A 17,507-nucleotide genomic window follows, 5' to 3' on the forward strand; every position below is an offset into this window, starting at 1 on the left:
TTAAGGAAATAGCAACAACATGAAGAAGTAGAGTAAAAGCTGGATCTTGGAGATTAAGAAGACAGATTAGTAAATTTGATCAAAATGAAAGAAAGCACAGCACACACAATATTAGAAATGGAAAGGAAGACAACAATAGAGTACCCAAGTTTATACACATATACCATCAAATTTGATAAATAAAATGGACTATTGTCTAGGAAAGTATAAGTTACCAAAATGTCCATCAACTGATGAATGGATAAAGAAATTGTGGTTTATATACACAATGGAATACTACATGGCAATGAGAAAGAATGAAATATGGCCTTTTGTAGCAACGTGGATGGAACTGGAGAGTGTGATGCTAAGTGAAATAAGCCATACAGAGAAAGACAGATACCATATGGTTTCACTCTTATGTGGATCCTGAGAAACTTAACAGAAACCCATGGGGGAGGGGAAGGAAAAAAAGAAAAAGAGGTTAGAGTGGCAGAGAGCCAAAGCATAAGAGAATGTTAAAAACTGAGAACAAACTGAGGGTTGATGGGGGGTGGGAGTGAGGGGAGGCTGGGTGATGGGTATTGAGGAGGGCACCTTTTGGGATGAGCACTGGGTGTTGTATGGAAACCAATTTGACAATAAATTTCATATATTGAAAAAAAAAAAAAAAAAAGGAACAGGAAGCCTGAATGGGCCAATAAATATACACAATTTGATCACTATTCAAAAATCAACCGCTCCACAAACAGAACAAAGCCAAGATGTTTTTATAGACTCATTCCCCCAACATTCTCTTATGGAAAATTTCAAAGACACATACCTTAAAATAAAAAGAACTATATGCAAACACCCATATACCCACTACCTAGATTCTTCAATTAACATTTTTCTACATTTGCTTTCATATAACTACCCATCTTTCTACCCATCCTACTTTCTATACATCAATCCTTCTATATCTTGTATTGGATTCTGGAAAATCCAGAAAATCCAGGAAAATAGAAACATGATAGGATTTCAAAGCACCAGACTAGCGATTTTTATATTTCTGTATCAACTTAATATTCTATCCATCTATCTATCTATCTATCTATCTATCTATCTACCTACCTACCTACCTACCTACCTACCTACCTATCTACCTATCTACTTTTTGAAGTAAACTCTAGGCCCTACATGGGGCTAGAACTCATGATCCCAAGATCATGCTCCACTGACTGACCCAGCTGTGTGCCCCCCAAATTAATATTTTAAATGTTTTTCTAAAAATAGAAACAGAGTCATAGTACACTGAAAACAAGAATAAATATATAAGGAGGTGCTCAGGAAGAAGAGTCTATGCTTCTTTTCTTAAGAAATCCTGATTCCTTTCCAAACAATTTCTTAAGGTATTAAGCCAGTTCCTGCTTCCCCTGCCAAAAAAGAGGATTGAATGAAATCTTTAAAAATAGCTGTTACAAAATGAATATAGTTTTACAAATGCATGCATTCAGCTGGGAAACATTTACTATGCATTTAATGTATCAGAATAAAAAAATTACTAATCATAAGAACAATTTATCTTCAAAAGGACAGTTTGTATGCTGCAAAAAAATTTTAATCTGTCAGGATCCTGAAGAAAAGCAATTTTGTTTATTTTCTCTGCACACAGTGTGAACATGCCAGCAAAGTTGCTGGATCCTAACACTTTTGAACAAAGATTTACCATCAATGAATGACAGCATGTAGGAGGTAAGGTTAATTTTTAAAAAACAAGATAAAGCCTTCATTTCTTGATCAGTGATAAAATGCTACTTTCCCTTTTGTGTCTTTTTATTATTTTTTACACTGACACATGACCTTGCTGTCCTTCCATATGAATGAGTTGAGTGCATTCAAAATTTATTTAAGTGGAAGGTAAAATTCCCTTTTTTCTTTTAAAGATTTTATTTATTTAAAAAATTTTTTAATGTTTATATTTGAGAGAGAGCGAAAGAGAGAGCGCATGAGCAGGGGAGAGGCAGAGAGAGAGAGAGACAAAGACAGAATCTGAAGCAGGCTCCGCTCCAGGCTCTGAGCTGTCAGCACAGAGCCTGATGTGGGGTTCAAACTCACAAGCCATGAGATTATGACCTGAGCCAAAGTCAGATGTTCAACTGAATGAGCCACTCAGGCGCCCCTAAAGATTTTATTTTTAAGTAATCTCTACACCTAATGTGGGACTTGAACTTGCAACTCTGAGATCAAGAGTCACATGCTCTTCTGACTGAGTCAGTCAGGCACCCCGAAGGTAAAACTCTTTAAATCATTTCATCTCAAAAGCAATATGGCAGCAGAGTGATAATCCTGCACTAGCTTGTACCATTACCTCCCCTTTTCCCCTTTGTGCCAACTCATCAAGAACACCATGCAACTTTGTTAGAAGGAAAAGTGTTTCCAGATTTATCCTTTAAAGCATTCTTCTAAAGTACCGGTGACTTCATTTTGTTTGTATGCAAAAACATTTTAGATTCTAAAATGGATAACATCACATATTTCACTAAAGGTAACTTACCTTGCTGGAGGTTTCTAATAAAAACTGGAATGTGTTCTGCACAGCTTGGCATGTCTCTAGCTCAGTCCGGCTAAAGGCTATTAAATAATCCTTCAGGTGATCATACACATTTCCATCAAGAGCCTGTAAAAGAGTAATAAACAAAAGCAAAAAAAAATTATGACAAAGCTTTGATACAGAACCCCTACTGTTCACAAGGTAAATTCAGTTTAAAATCTATTAATAATAAATGGACAAAAGATAAAGATTGTTACATAAATGTACTTATAACCAGTAAACAATCACTTGGGAAAATGCTGAATCTTTCTAATAAATAGGAACTAAAAAAGATAAAATCCAATATTGGTAAAGCTGTAGAAACAGGATACACTTGGAGACAAAGTTATTGGGTTCTGATCTTTGTTCATCTGTTTATTAACTGCCATCAGCCACTGTAGTCATTTTATAACAGAGTAGGTGTGGGAGTTAAATGGAACTGTGGATGTGAAAGGATCCAGGCACAGTGCCTGAAACAGAGTAGACATGCAATCATTAATCTCCTCCATTTTTCCTCATCCACTGTTGGTAGGATTATAAATTAGCATACTCTTACTACAGAGCAGTCAGAGAAAAAAACACAATAGCAATGGTTAGAAAAAAGTGATTTAGAAATACACTTTTGAAGAAACACCAATGAAATGTCTATAAAGAATTTTAAACATTCTTCTTTGTTTAAGCATTTATAGTAGGATTCACTGAAATTGAAAGAAAAAAAAAAGAAAACCGCCAAACATTTGAAAAATAATTAGGCTATGATATATATAATAACTGAAATATATGCACCAACAAAAACTATGGTAACTATACTGTTGCAAAAGTAGGTACAAAATAATTTTAGGTTAAAAAAAAAGTAAAACAAATAGTATACATATTAGCAACAACTATGGGGAAAATACATCTATAATAATAGCAATAATCAAAAAAAGGTTCTGGAGTCCTGCCAATCAATGGAAATTTTCTTAAAAATTGAGGTAAAATTTTCACAACATAAAATTCACCACTTTAGCTATTTTAAAGTATACAATTCAGTGGCTTTTAGCACATTCGCAATGTTGTGTAACCACCAGTACTATCTACGTGCAGCATATTTGCACTGCCCCCAAAAGAAATCCCACATCCATTAGGTGGTGACTCCCATTTCTCCCTCGCCGCCCCCACCTCTGACAACCATTAATCTTTCTACCTCTAAGGGGTTTGCCTAGACATTTCATATAAATGGAACCACATAACACGTGTCATTTTGTGCCTGCCTTTATCACCAGGCATAATGTTTTCAAGGTTCATCAATGTATTAATATTTCATTTCTTTTTATGACTGAATAATATTCTTTTATATGGATATACCACATTTAGTACCCATTCATTGGTTGATGGGCATTTGGGTTGTTTCCACTTTTTGGCTATTATGGATAATGCTGCTATGAACATTTATGTATAAGTTTTTATTTGAACACCTGTTTCCAATTCTCTGGGTATATGCCTACTAGTGGAACTGCTGAGTCCTATGATAATTCTATGTCTAACTATTTGAGGAACTGCCAAACTTTTCCACAGTGGCTGCACCATTTTACATCCCCATTAACAATGTATAAAGGTTCCAATTTCTCTACATCCTCATCAATGCTTGTTGTTTTCTGTTTGTTTTTTTTTAAATTATTCAAGCCATGCAAGCAGTATCTCCTTGTGGTTTTGACTTGCATTTCTCTAATGACTAATAATGTTGGGGATCTTTTCATGGGCTTACTGGCCATTTGTATGTTGTCCTTGGAAAAATGTCTACTCAAGTCCTTCGCTCGTTTTTAAATTGGGTTGTTTTGTCTTTAGCTTTTCTTTAGCTGGTATCTACGTTCCTTTACCATCTAGTCCCAAACTACCTCTCATTAGCACCATCTCTAATCATTGTTATCTGCATTGTACTCTACATCCCAACCAGACTGAGCCTTTTTAGAGAATGCCACTCACCTTCATGTTTCCAGTTAAGTTATTCTGTTGGTTTGGAATGTTCTTCCCCCCTTCTCTTCATTCAAATAGTAATAACTATAACTGACACAGGCAGCTAACATATACTAATGACATTTGACCTAGAGCTCTCGCTCTCCCTCTTTCTCTCTCCTCTCTCTCTCCCCCTCTCTCTCGAGAGTAGGTGATTGCTGGGATGGAAGCTGAGTCAAAAATAGCCAAATGGCTACAACTAAATGGCTAGTCTTCCTACCAAATAGAGAAAGTCTGTCTTCAGTAGAAGAGATTTATACCAATTCACAAGGAAAAGCAATGATGAGAAATTTGGCAGAGTGAAGATGGGAATGGGGAGGCAAAAGGGAGGGACAAGGAATGTCTTCAGATTGGGTGGTTTCTGAATAAGCACCCCCTTGTCCTTTCTGTGATTGGTTACCTGAGCCAACAAATTCCCACTTTGCTCACGCTACTTTGAATTAGGTCTTGTTGAGTTGAGTTTGTTATTTGCAATTAAGAGACTCCTCACTAAAGGGTTCTGAATGAGGGGCACCTGGGTGGCTCAGTTGGTTAAGTGTCTGACTTCAGCTCAGGTCATGACCTTGCGGTTCGTGGGTTTGAACTCCGCATCAGGCTCTGTGCTGACAGCTCAGAGCCTGGAGCCTGCTTCGGATTCTGTATCTCCCCCTCTCTCTCTCTCTGCCCCTTCCCTGCTCGCACCCTCTCAAAAATAAATAAACATTAAAAAAAATAAAGGGTTATGAATGATAACTAGCTTGTATTGGCTGTACTATCTAAATTATTTCTTTTGATTGTATTATAAGAAAAACTTTGATTCATCTAGGTAATTAATTGTAAGTAATAATAATTCAATAACTTGCTTTATATTCCTGGTTCTCTTCAATTAACCAGATCTAAAAGTCTGAGGTAGACAATTTTTTATTGCAAAGCTGAATCACAAATACATTCCAAAAGCTACATGTATTTCTCAGAAAATTTAAAGTAAGGTAAGAACTACTCAAATCTTTCAATAAAAGGTAAATGTGCCACAATTATAATATTTGACAAGGGCATGCACAGCGAAGATGCATCTGAGTCCTGTGTAAAATTTATTTTTTTTAAGTTTACTTATTTATTGGGGGGGGGGGGGGCAGAGAGAGACGGGAGGGGGAGGGGGGGAGACAGAGGATCCGAAGTAGGCTCTGTGCTGATAGCAGAGAGCCTGATGTGGGGCTTGAACTCATGAACCATGAGATCATGACCTGAGCTGAAGCTGGATGCTTAAATGACTGAATGACCCAGGTGCCTGCCTTGTGTAGCGTTCAATGAGCAAGGCACAAGAATGTTCTAAGTATACTTGTTTGTTCATTTTCAAGTGAGCAATTGTGCACAAACTTCAATTAATATAGAGACTTGTGTGAAGAGCCACAAATTTTGTAATCAATGGTAAACTAGAATTCACATATGTGCTCAGAAATGGCAGAAGCATTCTTTCAAGGTTTATACAAATATGAGTTAATCTGGCAGTATGAGCTCCTTGGTGGTCTCCACTACGCAAAAATTTGGTAGGTTAACTCATCCAAGTATGTATTTGAAACGTAGTCAAACTTAAAAAATTATTTGATACAAACTGCTAGGGGAAGAAGTCTGTAATACCTGAAATGAGAAACCACAGGCCTTTGATCAGCCATATGTTTTAATAGTCTAGCAGTTTTTCAATTTGAAAAATTGAATTTGAATGTGTTTAAGCAGCCATGTTCTTTTCTCTTACCCATAGACCACACACTCCCTTATGTATTATTACCCCTGCCCTCTTTACTCATTGGATCAACCTGATCTCTAAAATCAGTTGAGTTTGAAATCAAACCTCGTAATAGTAAATACTCAAAATAGTAAGAAGGAAGGAAGGAAGGAAGGAAGGAAGGATAGAAAGAAAGAAAGAAAGAGAAAAAGAAAGAAAGAAAGAAAGAAAGAAAGAAAGAAAGAAAGAAAGAAAGAAAGAAAGAAAAGAGAAGAGAAAAAAGAAAATTGGGCTGTCTTAACAAATTCAGAAATTTAAAATACTAGGGTGTTCCACTGAACATTTATTTTCAGGAAAGTAGAAATTCTCTGGAACACGTTGGAAGAGGAAAATTATGCTGAATAAGGAGTTAGGAGAAAGAAAATGTGACATTTTTCTAAGCATTTGGTGCAATGTCCCCTACAGTGAGAACTTTAAACAGTGACCTCCTTATTTGGATCCAGGAAGGGCACAGATTCCGTAGTCATATGGTTATGTTGAAATCTCTTTAGTTTCCTTAATACAGCCTAGGAAGGCAAACTCTTCTAAGAGCAATGGGCATTCTAAAATAGTCTTTGGGTAAAAGTCAAGGATATAAATATCAAGATGATGATAAATTTGAGCTCTCTTAAATCATAAAATTCTACAGTCCTCCTATGCTGATGGAAGAGAACAATGATTGCCTGCCTGCATTTGTTTCTTTCTGAGAAGACCTTACCTATACTTAACCAGGATGCAGAGAAAGTAGATTTTCACAAATTAAGAGAGATTAAAGAAGTCATGGGAATGAAAGGTACAGCACAGGGAATATAGTCAATGGTACTGTAATAGTGTTATAATGGTGACATATAGTAGCTACACTTGCAGTGAGCATGGCATTATAGAGTTGTCCAATTACTATGTCATACACCTGAAAATAATGTAACATTGTGTCAACTATGCTTTAATAAAATTTTTTTTTAAAGAGATCAAAGCACGTACTGAGTTGCATCTGTATCACTGTAAATATCTTAAGACATGACTGAATATGTCAATTGATATAAAGTAAAATTAGAAACACATCACCCAATTTTATACTTGTGGTTGTTTTGTTTAAAAGCATTGGGTTACTTCAGGTTCTGTGAAAGAGGAAACAAATAAGAAAGCTCCCCTCTGTGAATTATAAAACTCCAGGAAAGGAAAATTCAACACTCCTTCTCTATGAAGTCTGTGTTGTCCTCTCCCTCTCTCTTTTTTTAAGTTTATTTATTTTGAGAGAGAAAGAGAGTGTGCGTGAGCGTGAGAGCGCATACAAGTCAGGAAGGGGCAGAGAGAAAAACAGAAGGAATCCCAAGCAGGCTCTGCACCATCAGTGCAGGGACGGATATGGGGCTCGAAATGATGAACTGTGAGATCATAACGTGAGCTGAGATCAAGAATATGCCCCTCTGTGTTGTCCTCTTGAGTTATTTACTAGCATGCATAATTGCTGGTGAGTGTGGTGAAACCATCTCAATATTTAGGTTGCAACCCTAAAGCAGTATGGTCCGATAGAAAGCTTTGAACCATATATGCTTGCATTCAAATCCAGGTCCACTGCTTATGAAAAATATTACTCTAAGCAAGTACTGAATCTTCCTTCTTTAAACTCCTGATCTGATGGAGTCAAAAAAGTATAGTATTTGTAAAAGATGATTATTAGAATAATAAAGCTTCACCATTTCTATGTTCTATCCAGGATTTTCATCTATTTCCCTTATAGGACCCATAGTGAGGGTTTTTTTTTTGTGACAGACTTGGTTTTGAATCTTAATTCTATTATGTACTTAAGGCCTCAGTTTCCCCATTTATAAAACAAAGAATAATGTATCTTCTCATGAGATCTGTAAAATAGGCATTTTCAAGTGTACCACTCTAATTCGATGTTTCTTTTATTATGTTTTTTTGGGAATTATTTTCACAGTGGTTGCCCGGAGATTACAACTAACATCTTAATTTAAAGCAAACTGGTTTGGATTAATGCAAACTTAATTTCAACGGTGTATCAACTTTGGTCCTACATAGCTCTATTGCTACCCTCCTCTGTGCTATTACTGCCATACAAATGTATCTTTAACACATTATAAGTCCATCAACATTTTATAATTTTGTTTATTTATTTATTTACATTTTAGAAAGAGAGAAAGCATATAAGCGGGGGAGGGGGCAGCGGGAGAGATGGAGAGGATCTCAAGCAGACTCCATGCTCAGGGCGGAGCCCCACGCAGGGCTCAATCTCACTACCCTGAAATCATGACCTGAGTCAAAATCAAGAGTCAGACACTCCACTGACGGAGCCACCCAGGTGCCCCATGTTCATGTCTTTTAAATCAGACTTTAAATATTCCTTTCTCAGACTGGATAATCTCAATTGTCTCACCTTAAATTCATGGATTCTTTCTTTTGCCAGCTCAGATTTGCTGCTGAACCCTTCTAGTGCATTCCTATTTTAGTTATTGTACTTTCCTACACCAGGATTTCTATTTGGCTCTTTTTTATAATTTCTCTTTGTTGATATTCTCTCTTTGGTGGGACATTATTCTCATACTTTAGTTCTTTGGCTTTATGGTTTCCTTTAGCTCTTTGTTAAAAATAGGTGATTTAAAATCTTTGTCTAGTAAGTCCAATGTATGTGCTTCTTTAGGGTCAATTTCTATTGACTCCTTTTAGTCCTCTCGAAGGGCTATACACTCCTGTTTCTTTGCATATGTCATAATCTTTTAAGAACTTTCCATTTAAAATAATGTAATGTGGGGGCACCTGAGTAGCTCAGCTGGTTGAGCGTCTGACTTTGGCTCATGGCTTGTGAGTTCGAACTCCGCGTTGGGCTCTGTGCTGACAGCTCACAGCCTGGAGCCCACTTCAGATTCTCTCTCTCTCTCTCTCTCTCTCTCTCTCCCTCTGTCTCTCTCTCTCTCTCTGCCTCTCCCCTGCTTGTGTTCTGTCTCCCTCTCTCTTTCTCAAAAATAAACATTAAAAAAATGTTTTTAAATAATGTAATGTAGTACTTCAGGAAATCAGATTCCTCTTTCTCTCCCCAAGATTTATTGTTGCTGCTGCTATTTATTTAGTGACTATGTTTTTACCTCAGTGCTCCAGGGAATCCAGAATTTTCCAAGAAGCTTCAGAGACTCCACTAATACTTGATTGAGAAGTTTTAATAAGCATGGTTTTGACCATTTTTTAATATATACAAACTGATTTTAGTCTGTCAGCCATCCATTATTTTCCATCTCACTCTACTGCTAACCATAATCTTCATTTCTAACAAATCCATCAGAATCAGCACTCAAGTAAAATGTGATAAAGGTGAGTGACATGCCCAGATGATCTTAAGGCAGGTATATGTCAAAACATTCAAGCCAAAATCTACTGGCTTGAGTATAGTGCTTTCAGAAATCTCTTGCCTGTGTTCCAATTTCAGTAGCCCCAAATCTCTTTTGTTCCTCACATATACAGAGCATAGATAAAACTAATCAGAGTAGTTTTTCTTAAAGTGGAAGCTAAGGTATAATCACATAATCTTTGCAGTTCATAAATTCATTGTAGCAATTTAAATTTTTTTGTTTTCATCTAAATAATTTTTAAATGATATAATTTAATCCAGGACAATATGGAAGATCAACCTTTTACTGGGGAATTGCCGTGGGATCTCTGTGCCCACGCTTATGTTTATGATCAATGTGTCAAGTTGTTTTAATCCAATGGTCCTAGGTTAATGAAAAGAGCTCTTGTACTTGAAATGACCTTGAACTTAAAATGTAAATGACATATTTGCAAGATGTGGAGATAAAATGACATCTGTGAACACTTTACTAACAAAACAAAAGGGGTGATGAGGAAGAGTCATTATAGGCATACGGAAGAACAGACACGGATTTTCAAAACAGCTTAGAGACAGCATCATAATTCATATCTCAAGTAGCAATTTATGTTCCACTAATCTTTATCAGCTATCATATTTAATTATTTCATCAATTTGAATTTGACTGATTTATAGACTTGTTTGCATTTAAATGGTATTTTTTGTTGTTGTTTTATACTTATATAAAAACTATAAACAAAAGTTTTTAAGCTGGAGGCAAGGAGAGCTAGAGGGCCAAAAGGCCTGATGGAGGAAACCGAAAGACTTCTGGAAGAAACTATAATAGACGTTCAGCTCTCTAGGTATATAAACTAGGAAATTGTAGGTATCAGATAGCAAATATGACTGCTGCAAACCTAAGAATTTTTGGCATTCCAAATTAAATCTAGAATTTTCCCATATTGATCTTTTGGCTGTTATTTCAGTGGCATCTTTTATGTGTACTTTTGACATGAAAGTACTGAAATGCCAGAAAATAGTTAGCATGGAGAATATAAAGCTTTAATTTTAGTTCAGGAGGCAATATCCCTAACGCAAGCAATATGAAAGTTCCTTACATTGAAATTTTGGGGAAGAGTTGATATACATTTTTTTTGGATATATGGGACCATTAATGGAAAGGAAATAGTATGATGGTTTAGATGTTTCCTTTGGTCTCCTCCTAACTACAACTGATGGTTGTAGTGAACATGGTCTGATCATTACAGCCCCATGACAGCCTCTGACTGAAACAATCTTAGGTGTATGGTATACTCAAACGTGACAGCTACATTTCTTTTCTTTTTCTTTTTTTCTTTTTTAATGTTTATTTACTTGAGAGAGAGAGAAAAAGAGAGAGAGAGAGAGCAGGGGAGGGGCAGAGAGAGACACACACACACAGAATCCGAAGCAGGCTCCAGGCTCTGAGCTGTCAGCACAGAGCCCGATATGGGGCTTGAACTCACATACCGTGAGATCATGACCTGAGCTGAAGTCGGACGCTCAACCGAATGAGCCACCCAGGTGCCCCAACAGCTACATTTCTTTGCACCTGAATTTTCTATGCAATATGGAATACTATGACAAAAAGGAACTTGTTATAAACATAATAACAAAGTGATTATTCAACAGTTCAATTCTATAAAAATTTATTGATAACCTACTCTGTGCCAAAAACTATGCCAAGGGTTGAGTCTGTTTAAAGTTTTGTTTTTTTTTTAAAGTTTATTTATTTATTTTGAAAGGGGGGAGCAGAGATAGAGAGGAAGAGAGAGAGAATCCCAAGCAGGCTCCACACTGTCAGTGCAGAGCCTGATGTGGGGGCTTGAACTCATGAACTGTAAGATCATGACCTGAGCCAAAATCAAGAGTCAGACGCTTACCTGACTGAGCCACCCAGGTGCCCCAAGGGTTGAGTCTGTTTATATGTGGTGTATTTGAACCATGAAGAATTTGGCCAAGTGTTAGGCATGAATATGTAATAGATAATTTTATTTATACAAGGTGGCAGAAGAGAATGACCTCAACAAATGTGGAAATTTAAGGAAGATTTTCTGGAGGAAATGATGCTCATAGTATCATGTAGTGGAAAGTCCTGAAGAATAACATTTGCCACAGTTTTTATTAAGAGAACAGTTCAGTTCTTAACTACTAAAATCAGTATTTATCAAAGCTTGCTTAAGACCAATTAATCATTGGTGCCCCTGGGTGGCTCAGTTGGTTAAGCATCAAACTTTGGCGCAGGTCATGATCTTGTGGTCCATGAGTTTGAGACCCACATTGGGTTCTCTGCTGACAGCTCAGAGCCTGGAACCTGCTTTGGATTCTGTGTCTCTGTCTCTCTGCCCCTCCCCTGCTCGCATTCTCTCTCTCTCTCTCTCTCTCTCTCTCTCTCTCTCTCTCTCTCTCTCAAAAATAAGTGTTAAAAAACAAACTTTAAAGACTAATTCATCATTTTGATCACTGGGGTGCCTGGGTGGCTCAGTCGGTTAAGCTCAGGTCATGATCTTGCGGTTTGTGAGTTCAAGCCTTATGTCAAGCTCTGTGCTGACAGCTCGGAGCCTGGAGCCTGTTTCAGATTCTGTGTCTCCCTCTCTCTCTGCCCTTTCCCTGTTCATGCTCTGTCTCTCTCTCAAAAATAAACAAAAAATAAAACATTAGAAAAAAAGACTAATTCATCATTTTGATTATTTGTTTTCCTAATTAGTCAATTCGGGTTTTAAAAAGATCTTGAATTGTACTTTTTTGGGGTGTTGCACTTTAAAGCAGATTTAAGATTACAAATACTTTCCTTTTATCTTTTTTTTTTTTAACATTTATTTATTTTTGAGACAGAGAGAGACAGAGCATGAACGGGGGAGGGTCAGAGAGAGGGAGACACAGAATCCGAAACAGGCTCCAGGCTCTGAGCTGTCAGCAAAGATCCCGACGCGGGGCTCGAACTCACAGACCGCGAGATCATGACCTGAGCCGAAGTCGGTCGCTTAACTGACTGAGCCATCCAGGCGCCCCACAAATACTTTCTTTAAAAAAAATTTTTTTTTAAATGTTTACTTATTTTTGAAGGAGAGAGAGAGAGACAGGGTGAAGCGGGGGAGTGCCAGAGAGAGAGGAAGACACAGAGAGAAGCTCCAGGCTCCAAGCTGTCAGCACAGAGCCCGATGCGGGGCTTGAATTCATGAACCATGAGATCACAACCTGAGCTGAAGTTGGACATTTACCCAACTGAGCCACCCAGGTGCCCCAAGATTATAAATACTTTCTAAAAATATAATAAGGATAAGAGTCACAGAAGTTTGGTCTTTAAATTTTTTTTTTTTCAACGTTTTTAATTTATTTTTGGGACAGAGAGAGACAGAGCATGAACGGGGGAGGGTCAGAGAGAGAGGGAGACACAGAATCGGAAACAGGCTCCAGGCTCCGAGCCATCAGCCCAGAGCCTGACGCGGGGCTCGAACTCATGGACCGCGAGATCGTGACCTGGCTGAAGTCGGACGCTTAACCGACTGCGCCACCCAGGCGCCCCAGAAGTTTGGTCTTTATATGTATGTAATGAAAGTGGCCTTTGAACTAAACATGTAAAGCAGGATATTTTCAAATTTTAATATAGTAACCAAATTGTACTTTTGGGGGTATGTAGTTATTCAGGACATCAAAGCTTTCAAGTACAGAGTCTATGAAAAAAGAATTTGGCTTTCTTATTATAAACACTCACATGTCCATTCTTAATTCAATTCCAGCAACAACCTCTGCTGTGCTCAGCACTATTTGAATCACAGAAAAAAAACATTAACTGAGGACATTCAGGAAGAAAGCAAGGAAGATCAAGAAAGACAGGATCCATTTCTCAGCAGCAGTGACAATAATTCGTCTTCTAAAAAAGTTACAACTAAACATATCCCCCCCGCATTTTAGTAAGACTGTAGTTGTAACACATTGTGCCTCAAATACCTGAGTAATGGATTCAAAATTATAAAAGAAAATATTAACTTTCTACTTTCTTATTCCAAAGTTTAATGTTACCTACAATTATAACTTAGTTTTCTTTAAAGAGTTGTGGAGGTTTACTCAGATTTTAAAAGCTGCCTATTTGGTGCAAACATTCCAGCTTCTGTTAGATTTTGATCTCTTAGAGAAAACTCCTCACCTTCTAGGCATCTATAACAACGGTGGGTGACTTTCTGTAAACAAGCAGTAAAGTTCCAGGGAGCTTCTTCGTATCTGTGGATTAGACAGTCTCCAATGGCAAGAGCCCCCTGTGTTTTGTGCACCAGTGCTATACTCTCTATGTAGAAAGCACAAAGACACGCTGAAAAGGCATTTATAGCCTAACACAGATGATTCCTGGCTCTAATTTAAAGAGGGAGGACAAATACATTTTAGCCCTAAGTGGGAATCAGATTATTTATCATCCTTACCCTTTTAAACTTGTCACTACAAACATTTTAGGGACTGAAGGTCTCACAACAATATTTAAGTGAAATGAGACTTTGTCGCATGTGTGTGTTCATTCTACGCTGCTCACAAATGCACCACATTTTTGATACTAAAAGGCCTTTTATAAAGCATGTTAGTATTTCAGGTGATACGAACAAAACTGACCACACACATGTATGTCTCCAAAATGCAGTTTCCAAATATCATTTTAATATTAAAGGAAATAATATATGGAATAATATTAGCACGATGTGTGGCAAGTAATAAATAATGAATGAAGTTACTTTTATATTTTTATTCTCCTTCAAGAGAACAGAGGCCATGTGGATCTTGTTCTCTATTGTGCCTCCAGTAAATGGTACACAGCACCTAGAAAATATCTGTTAAATTATAAATGAATGAATGGTCTGAAATAAAAATGTCTGCTAACAGTACTGTATCTCCAATGTCTAAAATAGCATCTCATAGGATATAGAACATAATAAATTACATTGGATATCAGTTTGCTTGGTACAAAATATAGGCTGCAACTCTGTTAATGTGTCATTACTATCTTCAGCAGTGATTGTCTTGGTCTTTTAATCATCCACCCTTTGCTTCAATTTGTTTTTTTCTTTTTTTTTAATGTTTGTATATTTATTTTGAGGGAGAGAGAGAGAGAGAGTGCAAGCATGCTATTGGGGGAGAGAGGCAGAGAGACAAGAAGAGGGAATCCAAAGCAGGCTCATGCTCAGTGCAGAGCCCTATGTGGGGCTTGATCCCATGACTGTGAGATCTCGACCCAAGCTGAAATCAAGAGCTGGATACTTAACCAACTGAGCCACCCAGCCACCCCAAATTGTTTTTTATTTTTTTAAATGCTTATTTATTTTGAGAGAAAGAGACAGCAAGAGTGAGGGGGGGCAGAAAGAGAGGAGAGAGAGAATCCTATGTAGGCTCCACACCAGGGTCAATCTCACCAACTGTGAGATCATGATCTGAGCTGAAATCAAGAGTCAGATGCTTAATCAACTGAGCCAACCAGGCGTCCCTTTTCGTCAATTTGTAACTGGCAAGAAAAGTGGTTTAAATAACACAAATGAAAATGCTCAATTTATTAGCAAGCAAAAAATTAAAATATTTAATTACGAATATTATATAATTATCCAAATTGTTGCTCATACAGGTATATTTAGTTAGTTATAAAATACAATTTTGGGGTGCCCTGGTGGCTCAGCTGGTTGAGTATCCAACTTTAAAAAAAAATTTTTTTTTAATGTTTATCTTTGAGACAGAGACAGACAGAGTGTGAGCGGCGGGAGGAGCAGAGAGACACACACACACACACACACACACACACACACACACACACACAGAACCTGAAGCAGGCCCCAGGCTCTGACCTGTCAGCAAAGAGCCTGATGTGGGGCCCAAACCCACAAACCATGAGATCACGACCTGAGCCAAACTCGGATGCTTAACCAACTTAGCCACCTGGGCACTCAGCATCCAACTCTTGATTTTGGCTCAGGTCATGATCTCACGGTTCATGGGATCAAGCCCTACTGAATGTCTTACCTGCTCTATTATCTGTTTTTTCAGATGTGAGCTGCTGAGCATGGAGCCTACATGGGATTCTCTCTCTCCCTCTGCCCGTCCCCCACTCACACATGGTCTCTCTCAAAATAAATGAAATTAAAAAACATTAAAAAATATAGTTTTGATAAGGGTACAAGAAAATAGGTACTTTCATACACTACTTTCAGAAGCATAAAATGATATCTTTCTGGAAGGTAATCAGTGTATACGGGAAGTATTAATACATCTTTGGTTTTGACCAGGGAATGAAGCTGTAAGAAGGTATCTTAAGGAAGTTATCAAAGAGGTTTTCTCTTGGTTTCGGTTCAGGTCATGATCTCAAGGTTAGTGAGTTTGAGCCCTACATCAGGCTCTGTGCTGACACTCTCTCCCTTTCTCTCTACCCCTCCCCTGCTTGAGTGTGCTATCTCTCTCAAAATAAATAAACTTTAGGGAAAAAAAAGAGGTGTACAAATATTTGTAAAAAAGAATCTTTACTACAGATTTATAAAAGCAGACCAAAGGGGACAAGAAAATTTATGGCATTTTAATTAAATATTATGTGGTCATGAAAATCACATCTTCAAGTAATAAAGACAGGAATAGTTCACAATGTATTTTACGTGAGAAAAAAAAGCACTAACGTGAACAAAATAATACTAAGTCTGATGCATGTATATATAATACATGCATAGAAAAGATTAGAAAATTATGCTAAAATGACATTAAGAGTAATTTACTGCTGCATAATAGATTTTAATTTTAATTTTAATTTTGTATTTGGGTTTCTTGGTACTGTGAAAATCTTCTTTTGGTAATCTGGTAATCAAACAGAACATTTATCTTTCTTAAAGTTAAAGAAAAAGGGCTCTACTACAACTATGCCATAGAACACTATACTCACATTTACATTCATAAACAATTACAAAGCAACTATGCTTATGATCTGAAAAATGATTTGAAATTACTGCCAGCTTTTGGTATAACTTTGAACACTCCTGTTAGAAATCCAGATAATACTACAAACCTATTAAAAACTCACGGCAAGGGGCGCCTGGATGGCTCAGTCAGTTGAGCATCTGACTCTTAGGATTCTCTTTTTCCCTCTCTCTCTGCCCTTCCCCCACCCACGCCACGCACTCTCTCCTTTCTCTCTCTTGAAAATAAACAAACATTATTAAAAAAAAACTCATGGCTAAAAAATATAAAGTTGTAGGGGCACCTGGGTGGCTCAGTTGGTTAAGCGTCCAACTTTGGCTCAGGTCATGATCTCACAGCTTGTGAGTTCAAGCCCCGCATCGGGCTCTGTGCTGACAGCTCAGAGCCTGGAGCCTGCTTTGGATTCTGTGTCTCCCTCTCTCTCAAAAATAAACATTAAATAGACATAGATATATAGATATAGATACAGATATAGATATAGATAGATAAACTTGTAGTTAAAAGTTTATAAAGTTCCTGCTACATTATTCGTTATGTTTTTAAAATAAATCAATCAGGGGCGCCTGGGTGGCGCAGTCGGTTAAGCGTCCGACTTCAGCCAGGTCACGATCTCGCGGTCCGTGAGTTCGAGCCCCGCATCAGGCTCTGGGCTGATGGCTCGGAGCCTGGAGCCTGTTTCCGATTCTGTGTCTCCCTCTCTCTCTGCCCCTCCCCCGTTCATGCTCTGTCTCTCTCTGTCCCAAAAATAAATTAAAAAAAAAAAAAAATGTTGGTAAAATAAATCAATCATTAAAATATCTGTCACAACATCTCTATTACTCGGATTTCACTGAATTTATTTTTAAAAGAGTATATATTTATAAAGTTAATAGAAAAATTTCACTTACAAAATGATGTTTAATCTTAAGCCATTAAGTTAAAACAGA

General features: G+C 37.4%; 1 protein-coding gene across 7 annotated transcripts in view; it reads right to left on the minus strand.

Annotated features, from left to right (window-relative positions):
* Positions 1-17,507, minus strand: part of FCHSD2 (FCH and double SH3 domains 2) — a 300,305-nt gene that overhangs the window by 84,129 nt on the left and 198,669 nt on the right. For all 7 annotated transcript variants that reach the window (XM_019449723.2, XM_053900073.1, XM_019449722.2 and 4 more), the window contains one exon: positions 2,516-2,638. In XM_019449723.2, the coding sequence (XP_019305268.1) occupies positions 2,516-2,638 (123 nt within the window). The remainder of the gene's footprint in view (positions 1-2,515; positions 2,639-17,507) is intronic.

The sequence above is a fragment of the Panthera pardus genome, unplaced genomic scaffold, assembly GCF_024362965.1.
Source record: "Panthera pardus isolate Hobbes unplaced genomic scaffold, ASM2436296v1 HiC_scaffold_12, whole genome shotgun sequence".
In the NCBI taxonomy this organism is placed as follows: Eukaryota; Metazoa; Chordata; class Mammalia; order Carnivora; family Felidae; genus Panthera; species Panthera pardus.